This window comes from Takifugu rubripes, chromosome 22, assembly GCF_901000725.2.
Source record: "Takifugu rubripes chromosome 22, fTakRub1.2, whole genome shotgun sequence".
In the NCBI taxonomy this organism is placed as follows: Eukaryota; Metazoa; Chordata; class Actinopteri; order Tetraodontiformes; family Tetraodontidae; genus Takifugu; species Takifugu rubripes.
In genome coordinates this window covers 3842832-3868540 of record NC_042306.1, presented here as the reverse complement: position 1 = coordinate 3868540, position 25709 = coordinate 3842832, and the positions used below count along the sequence as shown (strand labels likewise).

The following is a 25709-nucleotide window of genomic DNA, read 5'->3' as shown; positions in this document are numbered from 1 at the left end:
CTGGGCGGTTCGGCGGATGCAAATGCAACTGTTAGATTTAACACTTGCAGTTAATGAGGCTCAGGAGTGCTAAGGTCAAAGCCAACTGAAAGCCTTTGTCTTGTGGATTTTTTTGTGGCTGAACAATTTATTGAGGGTAATTAAATTGTGAACGTTAGATTTCTTTGTGTGCACACCTCCAGGAGATTTTCTGACAGTGCAGGGATGTAGTAGCCCATTCCCCTACGGTTATCATTCGCAAACCCTTTTGGAGATAAAATTATTGTTCTCTTTTCTTGCTAAACTGGTCTGGAATTCCTGCAGTCTTGTTTGATTGGTAGCCTTGTCTCAAACTTGTCCATGCTAGGTCCTCTTTGGGCGCATGTTTTTAAAGTGGTTTGATAGCAAAATTAGGACTGGATTGAAATTGACAGTGGAAACAGGGTGCACGAAACTGCCCCACCACATCTGTAATAATGCTGATGCTTTCTTAAGGGGAGCACCCTTTAGTTTGAAAACTAACCGCCCTACAACGAGGAAGAAATTAATAAAATTATAAAAGAAATCAGGTGTCTGCCTGAAATCTGCCTGCAGGCCACTGCCTGATCAGAGCACTGCCGAGCCACATCTGAAATTGTGACTAAACATGATCACGTCTCCTGACAGCCCACTCCGTGTGCTCTTCACACCTCCGACACTGTCACATGTGTGACATTTTAGGAGTATAACTGTTAAGACAGATCCATCGTCAGCTGCAAGCAATGTGGGAAAATTCACAGTGTCTGCATCACCTTCCTGAACAGAAAAAGGCTCGTGCACGTGTGAATGGCAGCACGGTCTAATGGAGAGATTACTGACTGAATTCTTTGGTCATTTGGGGCACATTTTATCTGCAGTGCAGCTGCTTTACCGGGACAAATTTTCCCTTCTGTCTTTGCGGCTCTGGCGCGCTCATATTGCTAGCAGCAAATATCCTTGTCCTGTCCAATCTGAGACGCAAAACTTTGTGATTAGGTAGGAATTAGCAATAGCATTTCTGTGCAATTGTTGCGCAAGTGTGAAGCAGCTCTCTGTTTGTACTTAGCAAGGAAATTCGCATTCAGAGTAATGCATTTAAGAGTGTTAAAAAGCTTTTATAACTATGGATTTACAGGGACAGTTTTTAGATACAGGATCTGCTAATTATACTCTCTGAGACCGAAGAACATTTCTTCAATTACGCTAAATCAATACCTTCTACCATGATGTCAGGGTAAGCTGAAACCCATGTCCAGCCTCCTGTTATCATATTAACACGAAGGCCTGATCATTAGTCATGACTCTGGGCTCCAAAGTTCAATACGACTTAGCTGCACTGGGACACAACACCACCCATACCAGAAAGTGCCTGGATTTCCAGGTTACCGTTCTGTAGATGAAATGGTTAATCTCTCTGGACGTTGCTGTATATGAAGCTACACACAAAAGCACAACCTAAAAAGACACACAGACAAATACGGAAAGGCAGCTCTAAACTAGTGCAGCAAGCAGTGCAACGAAGAACAGGTAATAATTAAGAGTAATAAAACAAATGTTCATATCAGATGTTTGGGATATTATTTTTCGAGCGTCATCTTTGGGTAAAAAACTGGAAAGAGTTTGCCTACAGGGACTAAAATGGCAAATTACCAGATGTCTTGAGTCTTTTTTACTTGTTTACTTTTTCCAATGTGTGCACAGTGAAAAAGGGAACAAATTATGGTTTTATGTGATAGTCCATAATTCTGGCTACACACCACTCTCTCTAGTCTCTAGTTGTTTATTGCTTAGGGCCGATTTATGGCTGTGTGTAAGTTCAGCACAGTTTTATATTATAGTTGCCTTACACACAGTATCAAAAGCATTTATGCTATCGTTGAAACGAAGCTCACTATAACAATTCCATACGGAGCAAGGATCTTCGCTTGCTTGTTTCCACCTCTCCTGTATTAAAATGCAAATGTGACAGCTGATGTCGGTGATAAACCTTTGCAAGAAGAAGAAAGAAAACATTTGCACCTAAAGTGATTTTCAACACAAAGAATGTGTAAAAGGAGTCATGTTCTAGCTGGATCATCAGCGGCTAGTGCTAATGCAGCGCTAACACGAGTGGTTTAGTGCTTCTGAGGTCATAGCTGGACACATCCAGAGTGATTGCTGCGGACCTCTATTTCCAAAAAGGTTCTTTTCAGATTGGTAGTGATGGAAAATCTGTCTGATGGAATATGGGGCGACTTCAAAGAGGAAGGCGTCGCAGGGAATGCATGTCAAACACTGCAGCTGCTGTGCTTTACATTACTATCATAGTAGGGGCCCCAACAGTGGTGCAATGTAATGATGTACAAAGGCCCAAACAGAAATGTAACTGACCCTTTAAGGCACCTCTAATTTAAGGGGGATATCTTTGGTGTATTCAGTGCGATTGGCACTATAAACAGTTATCGCTTATCTGAAAGGGGAAAAATTGCTCTGCGTCTGATAAAGTAAGCGTAAAAGACTTTCTCAAGATTGTTATGGCTTGGGCCAATATGGTGTTTTGACACTTTATATGGAAATCATACAGATATGGTCAGAAATCAGAGCTGTAAGCAATGCCCAGCACATTTAATGCTTTCGTTCACCTCTGACTGCAGCAAACACTGTATTATTTTCATCAGTGCATCTCACACCCTGAATCAAAAACGACGCGAAGGGAGATGCCCTCTCTTGGCAGCGGAAATCCCGATAGTCCCCTTTTATTTATTCTCCTTCTCCTCCTCCTGCGAGATCAGTGAAGCAGATGCAACACTTACTACAGAGGATTTCAGGACCCGAGGATTAGCCGGAGATGGCTGGAGATCAATCTACATAACCCTCCCCGGAGCTTCCCCTCTCCTTCCCTCCCTTTCTCCTCTTTTCCTTTTAGTTAACCTTGGGAAGGCGGCAGAAAGGGTGCAGCCCCAGAGAGGCATCATGGGTATTTCAGAAAGAGGGCACGATCGCAGGGGTCGGGAGGCCGTGGAACCTGTGATCGCAAGGCGTGCGGTCCGATCCTTGCAGCGTTCTCATAGCAAAGGTTCTGTTGTTACATGCAACATGTAAGCACGGGGGCTTTATGCATCGAAATAACAATCTATGAATAATTAATCTCATGCTGAAATGACAAAGCCCATTGAGCCTACCTTGGTTACGATTTGCAACACCAAGAGATGAAGCATTTGCTCGATCTGCGTGAAAACGGGACAGGTTATACATCGCATCAGTCTCTCATGGCGTTCATGCTGTTAGAGCACAATGGTAGCATGCAGTTTTGCACAACTTCACATTTTTAAAATCTAAGTTTTACCACACCATGATAGTCGTGGGTGTATGAATGCGTGCGTGCTTCTTATAATGAGCAACTCCTCCACGAGACAAAGACACGTACATGCGGTTGCTGCCTTTGTTCAGCGCGAAGAGTCACCTTCAGGCATCAACATGCATAGAGATGCACGGCGGGAACCTTCATAAAGGGCTTGTTTTCTCTCCAAGGCAAACGGGCGATTCGTTTGAGCGCTCCCAGCAAAGATGCGACTTTGGAAATGTACACAGGCGCCGGCTGAACGTGCGTCGCCAAACGTGCAGGACTGCAGCCGCCGGAAAGTCATTTTTTATTATGCAAACTAGCGTTTAGCTACCAGTGTCCTCAATTTAACCGCTCATCCCATAGCACAGTGTGCAGCAGATGTATTCCTAACAACGCATTCCCCTTCCAGACTGTCAGGTAACAATGCTTTCTCGTGGGCCCTGCAGGTTTTTCTTTATTTTTTTTACAAGAACAATGAATTCATCTGCAGCCAATTCGCTCAGTCTTCCCTTTGTTGTCTCCTGACAGACTGCTCAGGGCTAACGGCATTTACATGTAATTCAAATTCAGAAGGTTAGCTTAAAAAATGAATCCTTGAAATCTATTTAAATGGCGTAAACCAGTGGTCCGAATGGCCTTAACCTGTGATATATGTATATATTTAATGTTTTAACTGGTAAAATATTTGTCTGCACATCCTGTAATGATTGTTGTGTGGTGAAATTAATGATGCAAAGCCCAAAGAGCTAGCTCAGGCAGACAACTCATAGGGCACGATTCCGGATCAGCTGATCCGTCACATGACCCTCTCCATGATTACTGCAGGTGTTTAATCCCCTCCCCTTTTGCCTGGTCACTCTTGATCACTCCATGGTGCCACTGCGCTCAATGTATACTGGTCATGTTGCTCCGCCTTCTGCTATCCCAACTGTTTTGCTGCTCCATGGGCTCTGTTTCTTTGATCCCGTGTGTGTGTGTGTGTGTGTGTGTGTGTGTGTGTGTGTGTGGGTGTGTGTTTGTGCGTGTGTGTGTGGGGACAAGAATGATGCACCGCTTCTATTTTGCTAAATTGATGCTCTGCTAATTTTACGCAACACAGCATTTTGTTTAACCCAGAGTTGTCTGACTAAACTTTGTATCCCTTACGACCTGACAAATATACAACAAATGGGAATGTTGTCATATTAAAGTCAATATAAGCATTTCTGTTAGATGCAAGACATGTTTGACTTACTGGACAAAAGTATTATGATGTCATTGAACTAACTACTAGTAAAGTTCAATGACATCATAAACACGTGGATGTCTTTTGTTTGTTTGTCACTGTGTAAAACTTGACAACGGAGAACGGTAACGCACAGCACACACTCGCACAGCACCGTGATCAGTCACACATGTGTTTGCTATCATGGTGCGGGGTGGGGGAGCATCACTCAGCATGCCACTTTGAAACACGTGGTCCACTTACGCACTGGTCCATGATTACTGGGAATACCTGCGGAAAAAGCAGAGGGACACGTCTTTAATCAAAGCAGCATTCATGTCCCTTCACGGCCTAAATGGTCCGAGTGGCTCTGCAACAAGGAAATATTGTTCCCCCCCGTGATTAAAATCCCCGACATCAGCGGTCTGATTACCAGCAGCCGTCACTCAGACCACCAACGTACACCCTCCTCTGATGATAATAACGGGTCTTCCGCGATGACATGTCAAAAAACGAAATGACATTTCATCACTCGTAATTTGAAGTTTGTTTGTCTGAATGCATAAATCAGCACCCCCCCCCCCCCCCCCACACACACACACACACTGAGAGGTCAACTGGGATCTGCATATAAAAACTGGTGCTATTTTCTATAATGACCCTGCCTGTGGGGTGTTTTGACTGGGACATCATTTGTTTTCCGTTTAGTAAAGCTAATAAAATATGAAACAACACATCAAACACACGGGGGAGTCTTTGGTGTCAATAATAATGTCCATATTTGCTTTTATTTCCTTTCCAGACCCCCGTGCACCCCCGTAAATAACAGTCCAACAACAGGACGGATGGAGTAAACCAGAGTTATGGTGGCAGTGATGTTTATACTAGTTTTTGTAGGTGGGGGTCAGGATTAACTTTAATGAGCCTCGACCACAAACACACAAAGGGACACTTCTACAGGTATTAATCCAACCCGGGATGTTCGCAGTTCTTATAACTGAATATGACATTTTCAGGAGAGCGACTGGGGTTTTATGAACTTTACGTCGCTGCAAGCTGGTTCTCGCTGATCTTTGTTAGCTGGGTAGTAGGTTGGAGGTGTCAAATCAACTGTTTCGGAGATGGAGCAGCAAGACCAGTCCAGAATTTCAGCTCTGATTTGCGAACCGAGCCAGAAAGCGGGTTAAAGTCGCTAACCAATAGCTGCTATGCGAAAGAACCGGAGGGCAAACAACGTTACCCTCTGGAGCCAAACCTTCTACGGTACGATCAAACCCCCGGACCCGCCCCTCGTAACCCATGAACCTGTTCTGGAACATGAGATGAGTCGACGTTCCCTGCAAAGTGGACTGTCAACATAATTCTGCAAGTGATTCTTCTTCTCGACAGAGAAGAGCTTGAAGCTTTGGCTCCGGCCTCTTTCTCCGGGAATCGCTCTCGGCTACTGTCTGCCGCTGACAGTGGCGGCCCCTAGCAACACAGGGTTCCATTTTTGGGCTCTCTAATTTATTAGATGAAGGGTCACACATGTCTATATATCACCATGGTTAAGGATGTTTAATAGGTAATAGACGTCTCCCTGCTTCTACTTTCATGATTAAAGGCGAACTGATGACAGACGAGCGCCATCGAGCCATAATTAAACGTTGCCTGTTCGGCACATTTGTTTTGAACTGGCAGCTGTATGTTGAAAATCTTTACAGGAAATCAAGATTTGCATAATAAACAAAGCAACGCTACCCGGATCATCTAAGACAAATGTGTATTTATTCGGCAGCTGGGGGACCGCAATCTTACGTAATATCACATGCGCTGTTATTGCATTTGATGCAACTGCGGAACCACTGCTAATATTGCGTTTTATTCGTCTCGACCTTAGTTTCATCAGTTTGGTGCAGATGAGGCCAAGTCTTGGATTTTTGTTTTTTAATAACGCCCTGTCAATCCGGCCGGGAGCTCCCACATGGAGGCTCATCACACAGGAGAGGTGCGAGGGTAAATCCAGCAATATCTCCTTAGAGTTTACGGCAATTCCTGCAAACAATCTCCTCCAAAGCAATCAAATGTGCTGCATCGTGCACACACGCGTGCACTGTTTTGCAGACATACATGGGTCTCCAACCACAGATTCATGGGGCATGTGGTGCGACCCTCCACTTCTGCGATAACAGACGAGCCCGTACATGAAAGTTGCTGCACCGGTTTTAATTCGACCAAACCTGCCGATCAGTAGCGGTGCCGTGCACATCCAATTTTCCGGGGGGCCACGTCGGATAAGTCACGTCAGCTGGTCCGAAAGAAGCATCTGAAGGCCTGCTGCCACTTGCAGCAGACTGCCTCTGAATAGAAGGCTGAATCAGTGCAAACACGGGGAGCAGAGAGCTAGATCTTCCACCATCTGGCCTGGCCATCCACCACCACAACCCTGCATGGCTGTATTAGATTTATAGAGGCAATGAGCCCCCACCTTCTCGCTGCCTCGGGCATGAGATTTGATAAATGTGACTCAACTCCCATCCAAGATTATAATGGGGATAATTCAAAAGAGCACCTTCTGCTAGGTTCCTGCCATGAGCTCACACAGGAAAATGATCCACTGCTGTACTGTGTGGGCTCATTTTGATATTACTATGTTTGTTCTGGAAAGTTTTTTATTGAGATGCGGACACAGCTAAGAAGTGGATGATTTAAGTGGAAGTGAAGTCTGGGTTGTTACTGGTCACGCAGAAAAACTGTGAATCCAGGAACATTGGCAGCTTGTCCGTCTTCGGAATATGAGCTGGCATTTATAGAAAACCACCATCCCCAAGAATAGTCTTAAATATGTACATTAGATATTCTAGAAACAGCAGCAAATGCCAATTTAAAATTCACGTGTGCTTGTTTTTTAGCTAGCTTACTGTAGTTAGCATAGCTCTGATAGCTTGTGATAGATGGGAATTATGGCTTTACTTAATGATGCTGGAAAGGAAAACACCAGCAGATGGACGAGTGGAAATCAAACCTGCAAAAGCATATAGCGATAACTTGAATGAGATGTATCTTTTTACTTTGTTAGGTTGTCAGTTTTACTAAAAATTAAGGAGAATTTCTTAGAATTAGCAAAACACTTGTCCAGGTTTGAACAGCAGACTTGAACAACTCTCAAAAGGTATATAATAGGATGAGAAGGTCCAGTCAGGCAACCCAAAGCATGAGATTCCAGATCAGCTGATCCGACACATGATCCTCTCACCTAATTAGGGCAGGTGTTTAATCGCCTCCTTTTTACCTGGTCAGTCTGGATCGCTCCGTGCTGCTCATGCTGCTCTGCCTTTTGCTGCCCTGCCTATTTTGCTGCTCTGTGCTTCGGAACTCAATCCCACCACCTCCCCAGCATCCTCCCGTGGGTTCTGTTTCTTCAATTCCCGCGGTCTGGGTCTGATATCCATATCCTATAATGTCTAGGTAGACTATTATCAGGGAATGAAGCAGAAACTGATGCCAAACCCGCTTCTATGCTGCTGAATTGACACTCTGCTAGTTTTGCAATTAAAGGTGTGCAATAAAGTATTTGATTTAGTCCAGAGTTGCCTGACAGAACCATAAAGATCCTGGTTCAAAGGAACGTTGTAAACTGAAGGGAAAACAGAAGAGACTAAACGGCATCATCACAAACCTGAACCGTCCCACCACCATATGATATTATGTAGCTCCACATAATCACATATACTCACATATGTTTGCGGTTCCTTTGGGGATGGGCAGGTAGGAGCCCACGCTCCAGGCTCTGCCGTGGTAGTGCTTCTTGCAGCGGCTGCAGTCGGCCCCGGTGGTGTTGTGCTCGCACTCGCAGCCCAGCTTCCCCTTGTCGAACACACAGCTGTTAGCGTGCAGGTTGCACTTGCACCTGAGACAGAGGGGCCACAGCAGAAGACAGACAAATAGATGGGCGTCAGACTGGAATTTCTTGTAATGGAATGGTCAAAGCGACTGCTCTTGCTGTGGAACCTTTATTTATTTCTCTTTGAAAGGGATTTAATGCAAATCCTGGTGGGTTATCTGATTTAGATCACACATATACAAAGCTTCACTATGTTCTCCTTTGTAAAAATGGGGAAAAACATGACAAGGCCTCATTTGTTGCAGGTCCAGTGGGAAAGAACACTGACATGAATGAGGTCACATTTGCCACTCTGCTGGCTAAATGACCGACACTGTCCCGTTTTAGCTACAGCGCAAATGGAATACCCCGTGTGTTTTCCTTATTGCTTGCTCAGAGTGTGTTTTCAGACTCTTCTTTGTAGGAGCGATGTGTTTTAGCGTGTGCTTCTTGCTAATCAAAGACTTTATAATCAAATCGAAAGCGAGTGGCTGTAAATAAGTAACGATCGTTCTTCAATGGGAAAATTCAGGGATGATGACACAAGACGAGGAGCAGCGTGAGAAAGAGTTGATTTATTTATTTTATGTGTTTTCAGTATTCTAAATACCGTTCTTTGTATGACGTTTGATTCCTAAGAGGCTTAAAGGTTACAACTACTGACCTGCAAGAGTTGAAGCGGGCTGTTGTGAAAAAACTGTATCGAGTGAAGCAGACACACCATCCCCTCCTGAGGGGATCCGACGGCTCTCAGTTTCACGTCAAGGCTACGTTTGTTTCTACAAAGTGCTTCCAAGCGAAGATTTCTCCTCAACCTCAGGAGCTGGTTCGCTGCTGGCTACAAACGCCAGTGAACATGAGGCAGGGAGGGGAAAAAAAACAGCAATCACGAACAATCCCCTCTAATTGACTTCCTGGCCACTCTTTGACATCTGACATTGGTGATGGGAAACACGGGAAACGATAGCCTCTCCTCCCCAGCTGATAAATAAGGTTTCGCATGTCCGCCCATTGACAGCACTTGATTATAACTGCACGCGGCAAGATTGGATTGCCCGGAAAGTTTGGGGGTCGCGTATTTTTAGAACGTGGCGGCGACATTTTTATGGAAATCATCAAACGCGTGCGCAGCTTCTTTCCAGTTTTCGAAACTGCCGTTGGCACGACCATGGATATCACCCTCAAGGACAACAGAAGCAAAGTGCCGCCATCAGATTGTTAAATGATTCTGGTCTGTTTAACTGTTAAACTGTGCATTTGATAGACGACCCCAGGGCCGGTGCCTTCGGAGGTGATGTGAGGCGATTCCAAGGTGAATGAAACACAGGGAGGCACAGGAGCTGGTTCCTGGATTTTGTCTGATTCTACTGTGCTGTTAAGAAATGAATCTTTTCTGTAGTTGCTTTTTTGGTTAAGTGGCAGATCACAGTAGTGGGATCTGTAACAGATATGAGTCAGAAGCCCAGCCAGCAGTCTGAAGCCCCCCCGCTTCATAAAATTAATGACTGAAAGTACCTCGACGGCCACACAGACAGCTCCAGCTCCCTCGAGTCAGGAAGGCTGGAATTTGACCTTCCACTTAATTAAAAGCTGCAGAAATTCAGATCACCGGGCTCGGCTGGAGCGGGCCGTCCGCTGAGTCCAGCACGGGCGCTCTGGGATGTGGCGCTTTTGCCGCCGGCATTGTCACATTGAAATCAGAGAGCTTGTCTTTGCCCGGTTACAGTCGCAAGAGAGAACGATTTGGAGCTTTTTTTAACCCAACATTTCAGGTTTTAATCACCTTTTACCCACCATAGAGTCCAACAGACCCACGGGTATCAAACCTGGAGGGTGCTTATTTAATAGTCCTGGTGTACCTGAGACTTTTCAGCTTAGTCGGAACCAAAATAAAAGCAGGTATGAAAGGACTGAATGAATAAAATGAGTTCCGACTGAAGAGGAAGTTTAAATTTTAAGTCAAACTCAAACTTTTTTGTTTGCCTGCGTTGCAAAAAGGTCGAAATTTGGATCAACACAGCAAAGCAGAAGGTAGAAAGGCTGAAGTGCACTATGATAAACTCTGATGTCCCCCCCCCCCCCCGAGTTTCACGTCAACCTTCACATCTTAATTGGAAAAATAGTGAAAGACAGAAGCAATTTACAGCCACAAATTACAGAAATCAAGTGAAACAAATCCAGATGCACGGAGACATTGAGAAATGTAAAAATAAACTGTAATTGCCCTTTATTACTACATTAATCCTCACAAAACTGTAAAACATATCTGGCTGGAGACCGAGGCCAGACAGTGATGGGGATGATAGGAGGGGCACCAATACAGCCTTCATTAGTTCACCCCAGCCTTTAACTATTTAATAATAACTACATGTTATATAGTTAAAATGGGCGCTTCTTACAGTAATGGGGTCACAGCCAGAACAATAATGATATTATCATTTTAATTAAGCTAATACATTAATTCACTCCACTTTAGTCTTAATGTGTGTGGAGAGAAAGTGTATTTTATACAAATTATTTTTAACTTCATACTGCAGGTTTACACCTTTGACTGTTGAGCTGTTGTCCCAAGTGGGGTTAATAAATCTTAATACAGTGCTGGTTATGGGTTTTATTTTGACTATATACCATTATATACCATATGTAGTAATGAGGAATGAGTCGGTGTTGATAGTGAGGAGCAGACAGCAACTCCTCTTCTCATCAGTCTTCTGCCTAACCTCGCTTTCTCAAGGTTGTTTGGCATCGTGGTGACAGCCTCGCCATGTCTAACCCAGCTTGTCTCCTATGTGAAGGCTTCTAACGTCTCTGGCTCCAAACAAGCACAGAACTTGTTAAGTGGGAAAAGTCAGAACTGACAAAAAAAAAACCCACTTATTTTTTGTGGGGGGGAGAGACTCACATTCACGTCTCCAAAGTCTCCAAAGCAATCCACACAGGAGGGACCAATCAGTTATTAGAGTGAAATGGTGTCACACATAATATCTTAATGTCAAGCTTCTCATCAAGATCTATCTTTGTTGCGTTTCATAATTGGGGCGCAGTTTCTACTCCACCATTCTTCAACCATCAGAGGTCAAGACAGATAATCTGGCCTTGGGTTGCTACAAGTGGAACTGCATTGTTACAACAGCTTATCAGCAAACACACAGGTGGAAGCATCTAAGGAGACTTTATAACTATAGCTAGCTGCATAGCAATCAGATCCTTCTGTTTCAATCAATCAGACAATATTATTATCTTGGGAATTTCAGGCATCATTCATCAATATCAAATAATTTATTTACTGCTGAAGAGAACTCCTATGAAGGCTCTGGTGATCATTTGGAAGAGTACCGATCTTCCTGCCCCTCATTAACATAGGAAACGCAGTAAATGCAGCAACTGAGAACTGCAACACCTCTGAAAAAACAAATTAAGCTGTTAAAAAGCAGAGATGCTGCCTGCAAAATTGAGCTGCAAACTAGTGCTAATATTACTATTAAAATCCCATGTTAAAAGCAAGATTCAGACAAATCGCATCTTCTTTTAGATATGGTTATAAAGCATTTTCATATCGAAAGGTTCTGCTTTCTTTTTCCTCCATTAAATATTTAAAGGGTGACCCCCCCCCCCCTTCCATCCCCCTCCAATCTGACAAGAACTGCACTGGGCAAACCAGTTTCCCTCAGCTCCATAGCTCACCTGCTCCCTTAGACGTTACCGTGGTCAGAGCCCATAATGCACCTGCATGTTGCATACATACATACTGAGGTTTGCAGGAAGTTTCCCTCAACACGAGCCTGGAGCCTCAAATAACCTGGCCAGTGATGGCTCTGACAGACATGCATGCGCTCAAACTTAGGCCTTGCTTAAAGTTTGAGATGGATGTCAACTTGTTACTTGGATGGGCCAGAATTACCTGCCCAACACGCTCCAGCCAGACAGGGAGGCTCTTTGATTGATGTCCTTTCACCTTAAAGGAATGTGTGGGAGTCTTGTGATGACATGAAAGGAGATTCTATGTTTGAAATTCAGAATTTGGCTTCGCTTCCAGTGTCATTTCAAGCTGTGGGACTCGAAGTTATGGGAGACTAATGGCCCCTATGGCGCGTGTGATTTTTGTAGCTTTATAATTTCGCTGCACGACACACTGTGCAGCATGGATCTAAATTTTGATGATAACAGCTCGCTGAATCGCATGGCTACGGCCTGCATCGGTACGACGTCATCAGCGCTGCAATCAAACCACACTGCGACAACAAAAACAAGGAATCAGGCTTGAACCCTTGTTATAGCGACATTGTGAGAAAAAAGTGTAGAGAAAGAAAAAAGAGAGAGAGAGAAAATGTCAACTGTACCACGGCTTTGGAAAATAGGCCAACTTGGGACATATTTATTGCTACTGCTACTTCCTGCCACATTTCTATTGGCTGGATAGTAGATGCAGGTCATAGCAGCTGTCACTTGCCAAATGCTCATCCTATATTTCTGACACTTTCAGAATTTTATCTCAGGCTATCTTCAGTCACAAGACCACGACAACAGCCATCCTTGAACCTCGCCGGGCTCACAGTGCAACATAAGACCACTGTTGTCGTGCCAGGACCAAAGACATCGCTATAATACTCTCACACCTGCCATCTTTTGACATGTCCCAATTTTGCAGCCATAAAGTGAGGGGGAAAAACATTCTCCAGGATGACAATTCTACTGAACTGAAATTTTATGTTTTAATACTAAATCAAAAGCAGCAGATTCTTTTTTTGCATGATTCAGGAAGCTCAGAGGCTTCAAGAGCAACAAAGTCAAACTCATCAGACTGAGTAAATGTCAAATGCTGCCACACTTTAGTAACTTGTTATGGTTTTTATTGCAAATTAGCTTTCAATCAAGTAAGTGTGAAAAAAGTAAATGCACTTCATCTCCTCTCCTCTCCTCTCCTCTCCTCTCCTCTCCTCTCCTCTCCTCTCCTCTCCTCTCCTCTCCTCTCCTCTCCTCTCCTCTCCTCTCTCTACCCAGCCGGCCATCAGCAGGAGGGTCCCCCTACATGAGCCTGGTCCTGCTCAAGGTTTCTTCCTGTTAAAGGGGAGTTTTTCCTTGCCACTGTTGCTTGTTGGGGGTTAGGCCCTGGGATTCTGGAAAGCGCCTTGAAACAATTTTGATTGTATAAGACGCTGTATGAATAAAGATTGATTTGATTTGATTTGATTGTCAGTCCATCTGCCTCTGCAAAGTTATATCGCCAACTACTGGTCTGGCATGCATATTACATACATATTAATCATACAAGACGGTATTTTCCACACTAATTAGACCAAAGAAATCGCTTTAAAGTATTTTGTTAAGAGATACATGCTGGAAAGCCATGCTAAGGCACCAATTGTAAAGATTAAATTCATTTTAAATTAATAATAACATGGTGACAATCCCTGTAGCCTACACCTGAACTGTCTTCTACAGCCAAAAAATGTTATATTTATGTTGCATAAAAAGTAGAAACAGACATAAATATAACATAGCTACAAATTATAAATGTGTAAGGGTACGACTGTGCTTCCACAGCACTGTGTCAGGTATATAAGGAGAATATAATTTTAATTTACCATTAGCACAATGCAAAGATGGGTGGAGGGAGGCAAATCCAGGGATCATAGCGGCCTGACTCCTCTTTTTTACATTTAGAGTGGTATTGAACTTGAAGGATGGAAAGGGAGAGTCACCTCATTACGCCGGACTGTATCACTGCGAAATTGAAGAGTTCCGATTTGGCCTGTTTTTGTCGGTCTCTGCCGTGTCCAATTTGGTCTTTTCTTTTAGATCTAATGTAATACATCTCAAGCAAATTGTTTGCGCCCCCTGTTCAAAATATGAAGTATAACCCCCCAGGGCTGCCCAAATTGCTGGTGAAATGTTGGGAATGTATTGCGAGTTAATTCCTCCGGCTTCAATTTTCCGCTGAGGTGAAATGAAATTTGAATGTAGCTGGGCCCAATGCTACTGAAAGGCTGTGATTTGTGTGACAGGGCCCATTATTCAAATCACGCATTGATGGAGACGTACAGAATGGTGTCTGACGCACACCGTGACTCCCCCAGCCTCAGCCCTCCTGGCCGAGGGTCCCCTCAATCACGTGATGTAAGCCGCCGAGACAAGGAAGAAATCAGCAACCGGAAACACACATTAATATGGAAATCAGCTTGGGCTGGTTTAGGTTCGGTACATGTGCGAGCGCAAGCGTGTTGCTCACCTGTCACAAAATGAAACAATGATGATGAAAGCGCAGAAAACAAAAGGAAAAAGCTAAAGAAGCACAACAAAAGAAGCAACACTTGGAGGCAGATGCGCATGAAAATGCAAGAGGACCATGAGAATGACGAGGTTAAGTCTACAGGCGATATTATATCCTTGCTTTCAGTCACAACAGCCAGGTTAGCATTTCCCTGAAATAGAGGCGAGTGGTGTGACAGCGGCCGCGGCATGGTAAAAAGGAACACGCTGATGCTTGCACTATTCATGGTCGCCGTCCCTCCGGAGACAGCCTCTGCCAATGTACTTTTCTCTCCATATATTATTTACAAAGAAAGCCTGGCTCTTAATGAGCACTAATTAAACGCTGAAGACTGGGAGATGAGTGGCAGGAAACATTGCACGGTGTGACAGGCATCTGGCGGAAGACGAGGCGGGCTTTGGCGGAGCGGGTGGAAACCGTATGGAGGTAGCGAAGTAGTGCTGGAAGCCGTGTGAACTCGTACTTGAACCTGACTTTCAAACTCTGTCAATCAAACCGGCTGCAACTGTCACGGTTCGCAGGGCACACACACACACGCCACGCGCGTGTGTATGCGCTTGGTAAGAGACTGGATAAGAGCCAGTATGTGCACTTGTGCGTGTGTGTTGACGGCTTGTGTAGGTGCAGTATGTGGAAATGTGATTATAAATGGTCTTAGTTTGCTTTGACTAATACTTTTTATTGATTCAGCTGATAAATTACTGCTATTGTGAAGCATCATAAATCATGAGAAATTTAAAAAAAACGTTACGATTCAAGCCGTATCAGACTGAGCAGAAGGACTTGAACCCCAAGGACCAAGTGGACAGAGCAGGGACCAGGCTTGGATGGGACCAGAACGTGTGGCCTTAACCCAGCACCACCTCCTCCGGTCTCCTTCCTCCTCCTACGGTCTCCTCCCTACAAAGCAGACCCTTCCTCAGCGGCGCTGGATTGTTATTAGTCGGTCATCCTTGTGAATCCCTCTCTGCCGCTCAGCCCACATGAGATCCGCAGACTACATGAAGCCGGCTGAGTGTGAAATGCACTTTTGCTATCGCCCCTACTTTTCAAAATCAAATTTCTGAGCGTCTTGGTGCAAAGATGCAGCGGAAAGACGAGATGGCTTCTATAGAACGCTCGTGTCGGCTGAGCCCTTAAAATATCAAAAGATGGGAGGACTGATATAAAATCCATCACCCGGCCTCTACTGAACGAAATCGCGTTGCTCATATTTACTGGTCTCACTGGGAAGCTGCCCAGACTGTTGTCACCCCCCCAGATCAGAAGATTGAGATCTTTAACTTTCAACTTCTGTTTCCTTTTTGACGGGTGCATGTGAACTCTGAAGTTCCCCCTTGGATATTTCAAGATTGAGGGATCTTCAAATGTCAGCGACGACTTCCTATATGTGAGCTCTGATTAGCGCGCGGTTGTAGATAAGCTCGTTCAACTGCAGTTCAGCATTAATATGAACACGCTGAGGAGGCGTTACAAATCCAGCCGCTTTTAAAGTGTCTCTTACATTTGAAGTGTGTGATACAGTATTTTTATTCCTTCGGGACTCCCAGTGGGGAGGGAGACACAGAGTTGTGGCTGGAGGGGAACATTTTGGAGTGTGATGTAACAATGAAATGTCTTATCTAAAACTATTATTCTTTCCAATCCAAATGACCTTCGAATACATCACGTTTACCTCAGATTTGGAGTTCTTCAGCATGTGGAACCTGCTTTCTTTATCTTTATCTTTGAAATCTGCTTTTACTTTACACTGTCAACGTAGACAGCCGTCAGGCAAACTCTCTCTTACAGGTCCGCAACAGACGGTAAAACATCTGCGATTACTGTTTAGTTCAACATTGTGTCCCTATCACAAAAAGAAAAGGCCCAATTGGCAACTTTTCTGCATGCTGTTTGGTAGCTTGCCATTTATTCTTTTTTGTCTTACTCATACCTCAAATCTTGTTAAATTACCCACTGTTATGTCCAACAAATTTCAAATGTGCAACATTGTTACATATCAATGTATCATTCTTGCATGGTAAAATAAATTGTTAAATGCAAAATTTTCTTTTACTAATGTTAATAATAAGAAATTTAAATCAATATTTCTATATCAGACTTTTGTTTGATGATTGGAACCTTTAAATCTAATTTCTGAATAAAACATTTCCCCTTAAGAAAAACATTTTTTTAAAACCGTAACTTACTAAACAACATTGTTATAAATAACTAATGTTGCCTGCTTTGAGTGGTGTTGATAATCAATCCAGATTTTCTTTATATTTGAGTACATTGTGAACAATTTATTCCCATATCAAGAAAATGTTTAGAGATGCAGTTAAATCACTGAACATAAAATGTTTTTACTGGAGAAAATCACCCCCCGACGGCGAGTCTCGCACTCAATTGCAATCATCCCTAACTGATATCATTATGACCTGGACAGTTTTCACGCTTTCTCTCTGTAGTCTTTAGTTTTTAAAATCTCTCACTTCGCCTGGTGTTTCTTCTATATTGATTTTGTTTTGGTTGAAAAGCCAGAAAAGTAACTATGGAATTAGGAGGAGACTGACGTGAGGGGGAATGAGGAAAAAAAAATTGCACATTAGCACTTATGGATTAGCTGCTTCTCATTCCCAGGCCCTTGTGCAGCCCGGTTACACTACGTGCAGCTCTGACCGCGAGCTCAGCCGTTAGCGGTTGTGTCTTAATTAACGAGCGGACACCTGATCAATAAGTGAGGAATGGTGGCGAGGTCTACGTGAAAGGTGGAACAGCTTGCATGGTTCAAGGTTTTTGTTGTCCGCTGATGTGGAATAACTTTAGAAATCGATAGCGCAGCTGCGCTGCCACGTGCTGGGAAAAAAAAAAAATTCTTCCAATATTTGGTTTATATCTTCTTCTGTCAATGATTTTCCCATCATGTACAATTTGTCTCGCTGTTTTTTGCACAGCCGGTTGAAATGAAGAATATTTCTGAGATTTCTCGGGTCTGGTAGGCCAGGTCAGAAGCCCTCAATACAGCCTTTGTTCTGTCTCAAAGACAACAAATTCTTATGCGCTGTGTCTCCTGACACCTTTCTACCAGAACCAGTGTGAACTTCTTCTAAGTAGCATTCCAAGCTACAGTAGCTGCTCTGTTGGGTGAGATCACTCAGGTCAGCCCTTGATCCCCACATGCATGGATGAGCCTTGGCCCTGCTCATTGACTGCTGTTCCTTCCTTGGACCCCTCTGGATGGATACGGACCACTGCTGCCTGGAAACACCTCACAGGAGCTACAGTTTTGGAACTGCTCTGACCCACCTAGCTATCGCAATTTGGCACCTGTAAAATCATTCTGTTTAAAAATAGTTTAAAGGACAATTTTCCAGCTTCTACTGCATCAAATTTGGGCCAAATGTCTCATAAATCGCTGGTGCCGTGACAAAGAGCTCATCGGTGTTTATTGGGCCTGATAGATGGACACACCCCCTCTGTATTATCCATGATTGCTGATTCATCAGTTTAACTGTCCCAAGGGAGTTATCTGAGCCAAAAAACCTTCTGAAGTGTCAAAGAAAAATGAAAACAGACAAATTTCCACCCTCGAGCAAGCTCAAAGGGGTATGATTAGCAATACAATTGAATATTTAGCAACCTGGCTGTGATCCAAAGATAAACTCAAAATTTAATAGGCAGTTTGACTGAAATTCTAAGCAATTAGCTTTGATGACTGCTGCTGTAATACATATCCGAATTTAAAATCATTTGGATTGTATGTATTTGCTATTGTTAGCATATGCCATTTATGATATCACTAAAGTATGCATGCCTATCTAACATAGATCATATGTTAGATAGATATAGCTTTCCATTTCTGACAGAAAACAGTATTTCAGCTTAAAATATAAGATTAATTTCAAAGGGAAGTGATTCCTTTTGGGTCCTGTCTGATGTCTGCGTTATTTCCTGTTGCCATCGCCACGCAATGTCAAGATCTCAGTATATTTAGATGAAGCCAGGAGAAACAGTTGTTACAATAGATTAACCTAAAGGAAATAACCCCTCCTTCACACACACACACACACACACACACACACACACACACGCACACACACACACACACAAACAGACACACACACCGTAAAGATATGGGAATGCTACCACATACAGATTTGTCTTTGGAACATCCCCCCCACCAACAAAATTTTGTCAGGGTTTCTGAAAATTGTGACACAAACAAACATAATTTATATCATTTTGTTTCAGGCCTGTGGACACCGTAAACGTTCAACTGTTTATCAGCACTTGTGGAGCATTCTCGGAATTTTCCGACAGGACAGGCCATTCTCTGATAAGTCCTTCCCATTTGGGTATAGCCAGAAGGCTGCTGGAACCCTAATGAGTCCCTCCCCCAACCCACCCACCCACCAAGCTCCATCACCCGCTTTCAAGTGAGTTACTGATCCACCTCTGGATCCACCCTGTCTTTATTTTGTTGTCTTCACTGCAACTTTTGGTGGAAAATTGAATTTGATTCCCGGGGGGCAGTGGGAAAAAATTGGGCAAAATAGCTCATTTCCCTCCCATCCAACAATTTGCTGCTTTTTGTAATGGATGGCAAAATGAGATATCTGTCAGAGATGCTATTCTGTGCTGGATTGCAAGTCTTGCAATTTCTTCTTCATCAATTCATATTTATAGTACAAGCATGAATATTGGAAAAATGTGCTTCGCTGCACAACATGCTTATTTCCGAGATGGCACTGTATCACCGTCCGCTGTGGAGTCCTGGTAAGATCAAGCATCCAATGTGAGGAGTTGTCATGTTTATATATCCAAAACAGGCCGAGGCTAAATATGAAACCGCTGCCTGACAAAACTGAACGTCTCCTCCATTTCACCGATATGTCTGAGATGATTACCACTTAATCAGCTGCAAATGCTTTTAATTACAAGATTACTCTCCTGCCAATTAGCTGACTTGCTAATGGATCTAATCTGCCATTGAAGTTGACTGATTTCTAATTAGGGGCTAAATGTTTCAATTCTCTGTGGGCCCATCCAACGGGTCATTACCAACCTAGTTATCCTCACATAAACCAACTGCAGCAAGCAACACAGCTCCCATTTGGGAAGCAGCTGCAGAAACTTAAGGCCCATCATGAGGGCCGTTTGCATGCATCATGAAACCACAGTATTTCTGTTTATTGGAAATCACAACGGCGCCCTGACTGCTACCAGTGACACAAATCTTTCCAGTTGCTGAACATATAACATGACATAAATTCTTTCATCATCGTTGGTTGGGAAAAGAAACTCGTCCTTCAAGACAGATGGTGTTTAAGAGAAGACGATGCTGATAATGGAGGAATTAGCATCTTAAGTAAAAAAAAAAATCCATTTTCCCTAAAGAATTAGTAAAGACCACTTTAGGGCTAAAGGAGTAGCTAAAGATGGATCCCTATTAATCCACTGGCAGGAAAGTCTAATGGATCCTACTATTGCTCTGTTTCTGGTGGAATTAACAAATGTGCAGTAAAAAATGTTAAGGATTTTAATCGTTGTCAATCTTGAGGGTAGGAGCTCTACTGCTGCTCCCATAAGTGGGTCTTTGGAAGCCCAGCAGAACAAACAAACAAAGAACATATTTTAAAATTGTCCTTACATGACAGCCTTACATGTATTTGATAAGCATTTGAGAACCTCTGTTTAATCTTAAAGTTGCAGACTAATATCAATTTAAAGTTTTTGTAATAATTGAGTAATGTTGATATTAGGAACTGTTTATTACAAATCTGAAAACACCAGAATCTAATTTTATGTTCACAGAATAATTAAAATATGAAGTGATATCTTGGGAGTGTGAAGATGTGCCTGCAATATAAAGTGAAGTGTGGACTTGAATTAAAGATTTCTTCTAGTCCACCACAGGCCGTGACCCTCCTCTCGATCTAATGACTCTGGGTCAGTGTTGGGCTAGCTTGGGCTGTCTTATTGAGGAAAACAGAGCAAATTGTGGAAGAACCAGGCTAAGACAAGGGAGACTCTGTGGGGTATGCACTTACAAAAAAGAAAACACCTTTATGTTTCCATTCAAGGTTGAATGGCTTAGTTATTTTGCTGGTCAGCTCATGTACCAAAATACTTTTAAATGTTTTAGAAGGGGTTGTGCAATAAAATCACTCAGACATTTAATAAATTACAACATGACGCAAAAAAGTAGACCTGCAATTTTTTTCCCCCATCTTTTGAATGCATTTTTTGCTATTTTTGAACAGCACATTTGAGCTTGAATTTCCTTTACCCCTCTTCCCTTTTTTATCCCTACTGTTATTTACTTAGTTATTTATAGAATATTTTATTTCAACTACAAGGCCACCACTAAAACATACAAGCATAAACATAAAAACTGAATCTGAATAATTGTTAACTAAATTCAATCATGTCAGTTTGTGGCTGATCTAAAGAAATATTCTGGATATTCTGATGAGATGAGATGAGAATATCTTTAGATCTTTGGTTAATTGTAACACAAGCCAGATAAAAAGCAGAAATCTTCCATTTGTCTCGAGAGATCCACGCTGAAAGGAGATACGCTCACGTCACCAACACAAAAATGCAATTTTCACGAGGACTTTGTGTCCCATGTGATTCACACAGTCATTATCACATATTTCTTACTGCTGTGCTGAACGACAGTTAATGAGAGGAAATGACATGACAGAAATGAGGCCATTGTGAATAAACATCGGCTTGAATCTTGGGAGCCAGCGGTGTGTAAATGAAGGCTCTTACCTTCCCTGCACCTTGATGTCAGAAATGGCATAGAAGTATCTGGACAAGTTATTCTCATCCACCATGGTGGCCCCAGTGGCTGGCTTCAGCAGCCTAATCCTCAGGTCAGTGATGGTGAAGAAGTCCCTCAGGTTCTTGGTGGTATCCAGCTGGCCGTACAGCGAAGCCATGTTGTGAAGCCGAGGACCGGCAAAAAGGGCGAAGCGGTCTTTTATCTCGAAACGTACGGTCTTGTCGTTCTTCCACACGTAGCCTCTGGAATAGTCCTCGGTGCAGATGATGTCCAGCAGGGTGCGCTGCGTCAGCTCTTTAGCCGTTTTTGGTTCCATGGTGAAGGCGTCCAGGCAGTCGGTGGCATAGAACTGGTATGGGGTCCATGTGCGTCCGTAGTCGAGCGACTTCTCCAGGACCATCTGCTCGGGTCGACCCGACTCGAAGGTCAGTATGATGTCATCAGTGAGCTCAATGGTTTTGTTCCACGACAGTGTGATGTTGACATGGAGCGGCTTGGGGTATTTCTTCCACGAGGTGGACTGCCAGAAGGTTGTGGGGTTGCGACCCTCGAAGTCAAACATCAGCTCCGGGGGATGAGCCAGCTCCTCGGTGGTGGCGTCGCATTCGTTGTTGCACATGTACGGATTCTCCTATAAGAAAGAAAGAGCAGGGCAGATAGAGTCACATGTTTAGCTGAAGACAGAATTTCAAAACACAAACCAGCTGATTATTGTTAAAAGAACACACACACACACACACACATCAGATAGCTGTGAGTTTATGATATAAAGAGCACATGAATATAAATACTCCCACTGTGTGAGCTATGGCTTATGTACATAAATTTACCCAAGCTCCTTGTTTTATTTATTCATTTATTTTTGCAGAAGGAGGGGGCATTTTTTTTAAAGGGATCTCTTCTGGTCCACTTCCAACAGCGGGTAGGATTACTCCCCTACTCGATCACAGTTTCATTGCCGTACTCGACAGCATTTCTGCTACGTTCGGGCCAAATGGCATTTTATCATCCGCGCAGGCGATGCCGGCGCCGCTGGAGGCACTGACCCTCTCATTAGGATGACACTGTAGATGCAATATGCTCATCCGCTGCTGTTGCTGCCTACGCTGCCACCTAAATTGCTGGTGTAATTGATATTCCTGTGAGGGTTTTCAGCCGGGGTGTGAATGGAATCCGGATGAGCATTTCTTATGTAACAGGCACAAGGGGCATGCATTTTTCATGTACCCGTGTCTGCGCGGGTGCCACAGACTTCCACTGTGCCGGGGCGTTTGTGGCAAGAAAGAGCGGCTTTTGATGCGCGAGACGGTTCTGGCGGGCTCCAGTGTGTTTACTCGGACGTGCCCCGCCCGAGCGAACCCTACGACAGCGGCAAAGGCGAGTGCAAGACACTCCAATTGACATTCCTCTCACCTCTGCTCCAGAAACAAGGAGGTTAAGTGCAGATGAGATTCAGATCAACTGTAAAGCGGTTCAATAATCAGCAATCATCTGACACTCTAGACGCAAAATTATCCAAAGGGGAGAACTGTGCTGTCTGGAACAGCCCTCTTATCTGCCTGGTATAGCTGTGCAGGTACCACAGCCTGCTCCTTGTGTAGAGAACACTGCTGCGGGAATACTGATAAGCGGAAAACGTCATTTTTCATTTGAAATTTCCTTCCTGGCTTTGGGACTGTGGACCCCTAATTTCTCCATGACAGGTCTGATTTCAAGTCTTCGTGTTAAACAACCGTGCTAGGATGACCTTCTGACCTCTTGTATTACGAATTTGGGAGCATATGTAGAGTTGTGCTGCTGAGACAGGAGGCGAGAGAATAAGACAATGGAGTTTAGGTGGACGTGCTCCGTGATGGAGTCCATGGAGGAATCCAGATCTTAAGAGGACACCGTGAAGCCTGAAACCAGAAGCGGAGAGGAAGCTACTGTGGAGGGACTCAAAGGGGAAGCAGAGGAGTTATGGAGCAATCCGCTGAGGTTCATTACATTCCCTCCTGCTCCGAGCACAGACGCTTTACAAGACACACACACACAGACACACACAGACACACACAAACGACTTGAAACTGTGGAGAGAGAAAACAAACCACTGTAGAACAGAGCCATGTTTCCTCGACTACGGGGATATTTATGCAGAGGACCTGGGGAGTCACTGAAGAATTCACGAAGCATTTAGAGAATTTGATTGTAAATTAAGACATAAATTACTAAATGAGGTTGTAGATGATCTCGTTAATGAATAAATAAACAGTAAATTCGCATATAGACAATAGTCAGTACTGTAATTATCTTTTTGTTGCACACCATTTTAGGCTTATTTTCCATGTTTAATTGTTATTTAAGGTCTAAAATGGAACTCCTTTTGCTTTTTTTAATGACATATCCTCGTAGATCATATTGTGATGCTTAAATATACTCGTCAAAGTTTTGCAAGTAATTAAAGTGTCTTTATTACATTAAGGAGAGAAAATGATGATTCTCAGTCAAATATATTCAAAAGAAAATATCAATCTACAAAAGCAGTAATATTGAAATGCAACTATTCTTATTCTTAGCGGCTGTTGTAGTAGACAAGTTGTTGTAGCTGTAGAAAAATTACTTTAAATGACAGTTTTTGGAGGAATTCTGATGTAAATGGCTGCAATTCATAAATAGTAAACAGACACAATGGTAAGTATATATTTGTTTACATTTTGCCTGTCAAATTTCTCAAATTATGACTTACTTCACCCATAGCTAATGATCTTTGCGGTCGAGTATCTACCGAGACAAGAACCTTTTTTATGACCACAGAAACAGCTCAGACAACAAATGGGAGAAGTGTTTCCTTTCTGTAAGGAGCCCAGCAAATAGAAGCTCCCCCTTTTTTTAAATAAAAACTGGCAGCGGAACAGTTGTCCAGTGGAAAATCATACTTCCACAATCATCCTCTCCTGGCACTCACCTCACTAACTAAAGAGGTCCTTCACGTATGTTATGTGACCCTCACTCAATAATCGCTACAGCAACCTGGAATGGCTTTATTCAGACTAGAGTTGGTGCAGTGACGTGGAGAAAGGCCAGGACCTTTTTATCGGATTTCCTGTGGTGGTTATTTAACAACGAAAACAGTGCATTATGAGGATCAATACTTTCTCTGATCATTTAAGACCCGTGGCTTCAGAGCCCTGCCAGAGGGCAGCTACTGGAAAAGAATAAGCCCTCTCAGCTTGATCCTTTACCTGTGAGCATGGCTGTGAGACTGGAAAATAGTCTGCGGAGAATGAGAAAAATAAGAGTTTTGCACCAGAATGAGTTATCGACCTTTTGGGAAAAATGCAACCCGTCCATATAAAAGAACCGATTCCACGGATGGACTGTATAATTTACAATTTACTACTGAGGCAAACTGGATCATATCTGCACCAGCACCTTCAATTTATTTGGATATTTATATCCCAGCATGCTCTGAGCCAGAAAACCAAACAGACTAACACAGATTAATGGTATCGACTAGAGACTGGAGCACAATTTAATTGAGATTAAACCTAATAAAAATAACACTTTTAAAGAAAACTCCTTAATGTCTTCTCTCTTCCGTAATATTCATTCGGCATTCCACACATTATATTTGCTGTGTTCTCTGGGATCTACATTTGTCAATGCCATAGTAGCCACATTCCAAACTGCTCCTTATATTAAAAACAACGCTGCAGAGCTGCTCTTTGAACCTGTCTCCCGACATCTCTGTTTCTAACCAGGCTGCTCTGTAGGGAGGCTGCTTCCTATCAGTGCTGTGAGATCCGGGAAAGGATGGTGGCCTCACACAGGAGGACAGAGCAAGTGTGAGCCTGGCCTGTCGCTAATGATCTCTAAAGCTCGGCAGCCTCTGCAGTCAATCCCACATCGATATGACAGACTGCAGGAGGACAGTAGCTCAAGGAAAGAGAGGGAGGCAGGCTGGATCTGTGAATTAACTGGAATACGAGGTGAGTCTTTGCCCTGACACTGGATAGAAAGATGTAATTTCATAGTTGCTTTCAATAATTTATTGAGGTTTCCATTAAAGGAACCAGCGAGCCATGACAGGATAAACAGCACAGCGGCACGTTTATCTGGGGCGCGCCAGTTCATTAGAGGGTTTTCTCGCAGCGCGCTTAACAATCGATGGTGTCTCTCACAAGGAAAATCACACAAATTAAAAACCTAAATATGACAGAAATTGATGTAAATGCATCAACGCACAGAAGAGGAGGAGCAGGGAGGTTGGAGGGAATTGTAGCCGAAGAGCATGAT

The 25709-nt window shown here is 43.4% G+C and overlaps 1 protein-coding gene across 5 annotated transcripts in view; it reads right to left on the bottom strand.

The window, feature by feature from the left end:
* The window catches only part of LOC101065933 (netrin-G1-like), a 44693-nt gene that overhangs the window by 3546 nt on the left and 15438 nt on the right, over positions 1-25709 (bottom strand). For 4 of the 5 annotated variants that reach the window (XM_029831640.1, XM_029831638.1, XM_029831639.1 and 1 more), the window contains exons 3-6: positions 21422-22065; positions 8243-8415; positions 4791-4817; positions 3159-3203 (exon numbers count right to left, since the gene is read on the bottom strand). In XM_029831640.1, the coding sequence (XP_029687500.1) occupies positions 3159-3203; positions 4791-4817; positions 8243-8415; positions 21422-22065 (889 nt within the window). The remainder of the gene's footprint in view (positions 1-3158; positions 3204-4790; positions 4818-8242; positions 8416-21421; positions 22066-25709) is intronic. The other variant, XM_029831641.1, reaches the window with a different exon arrangement.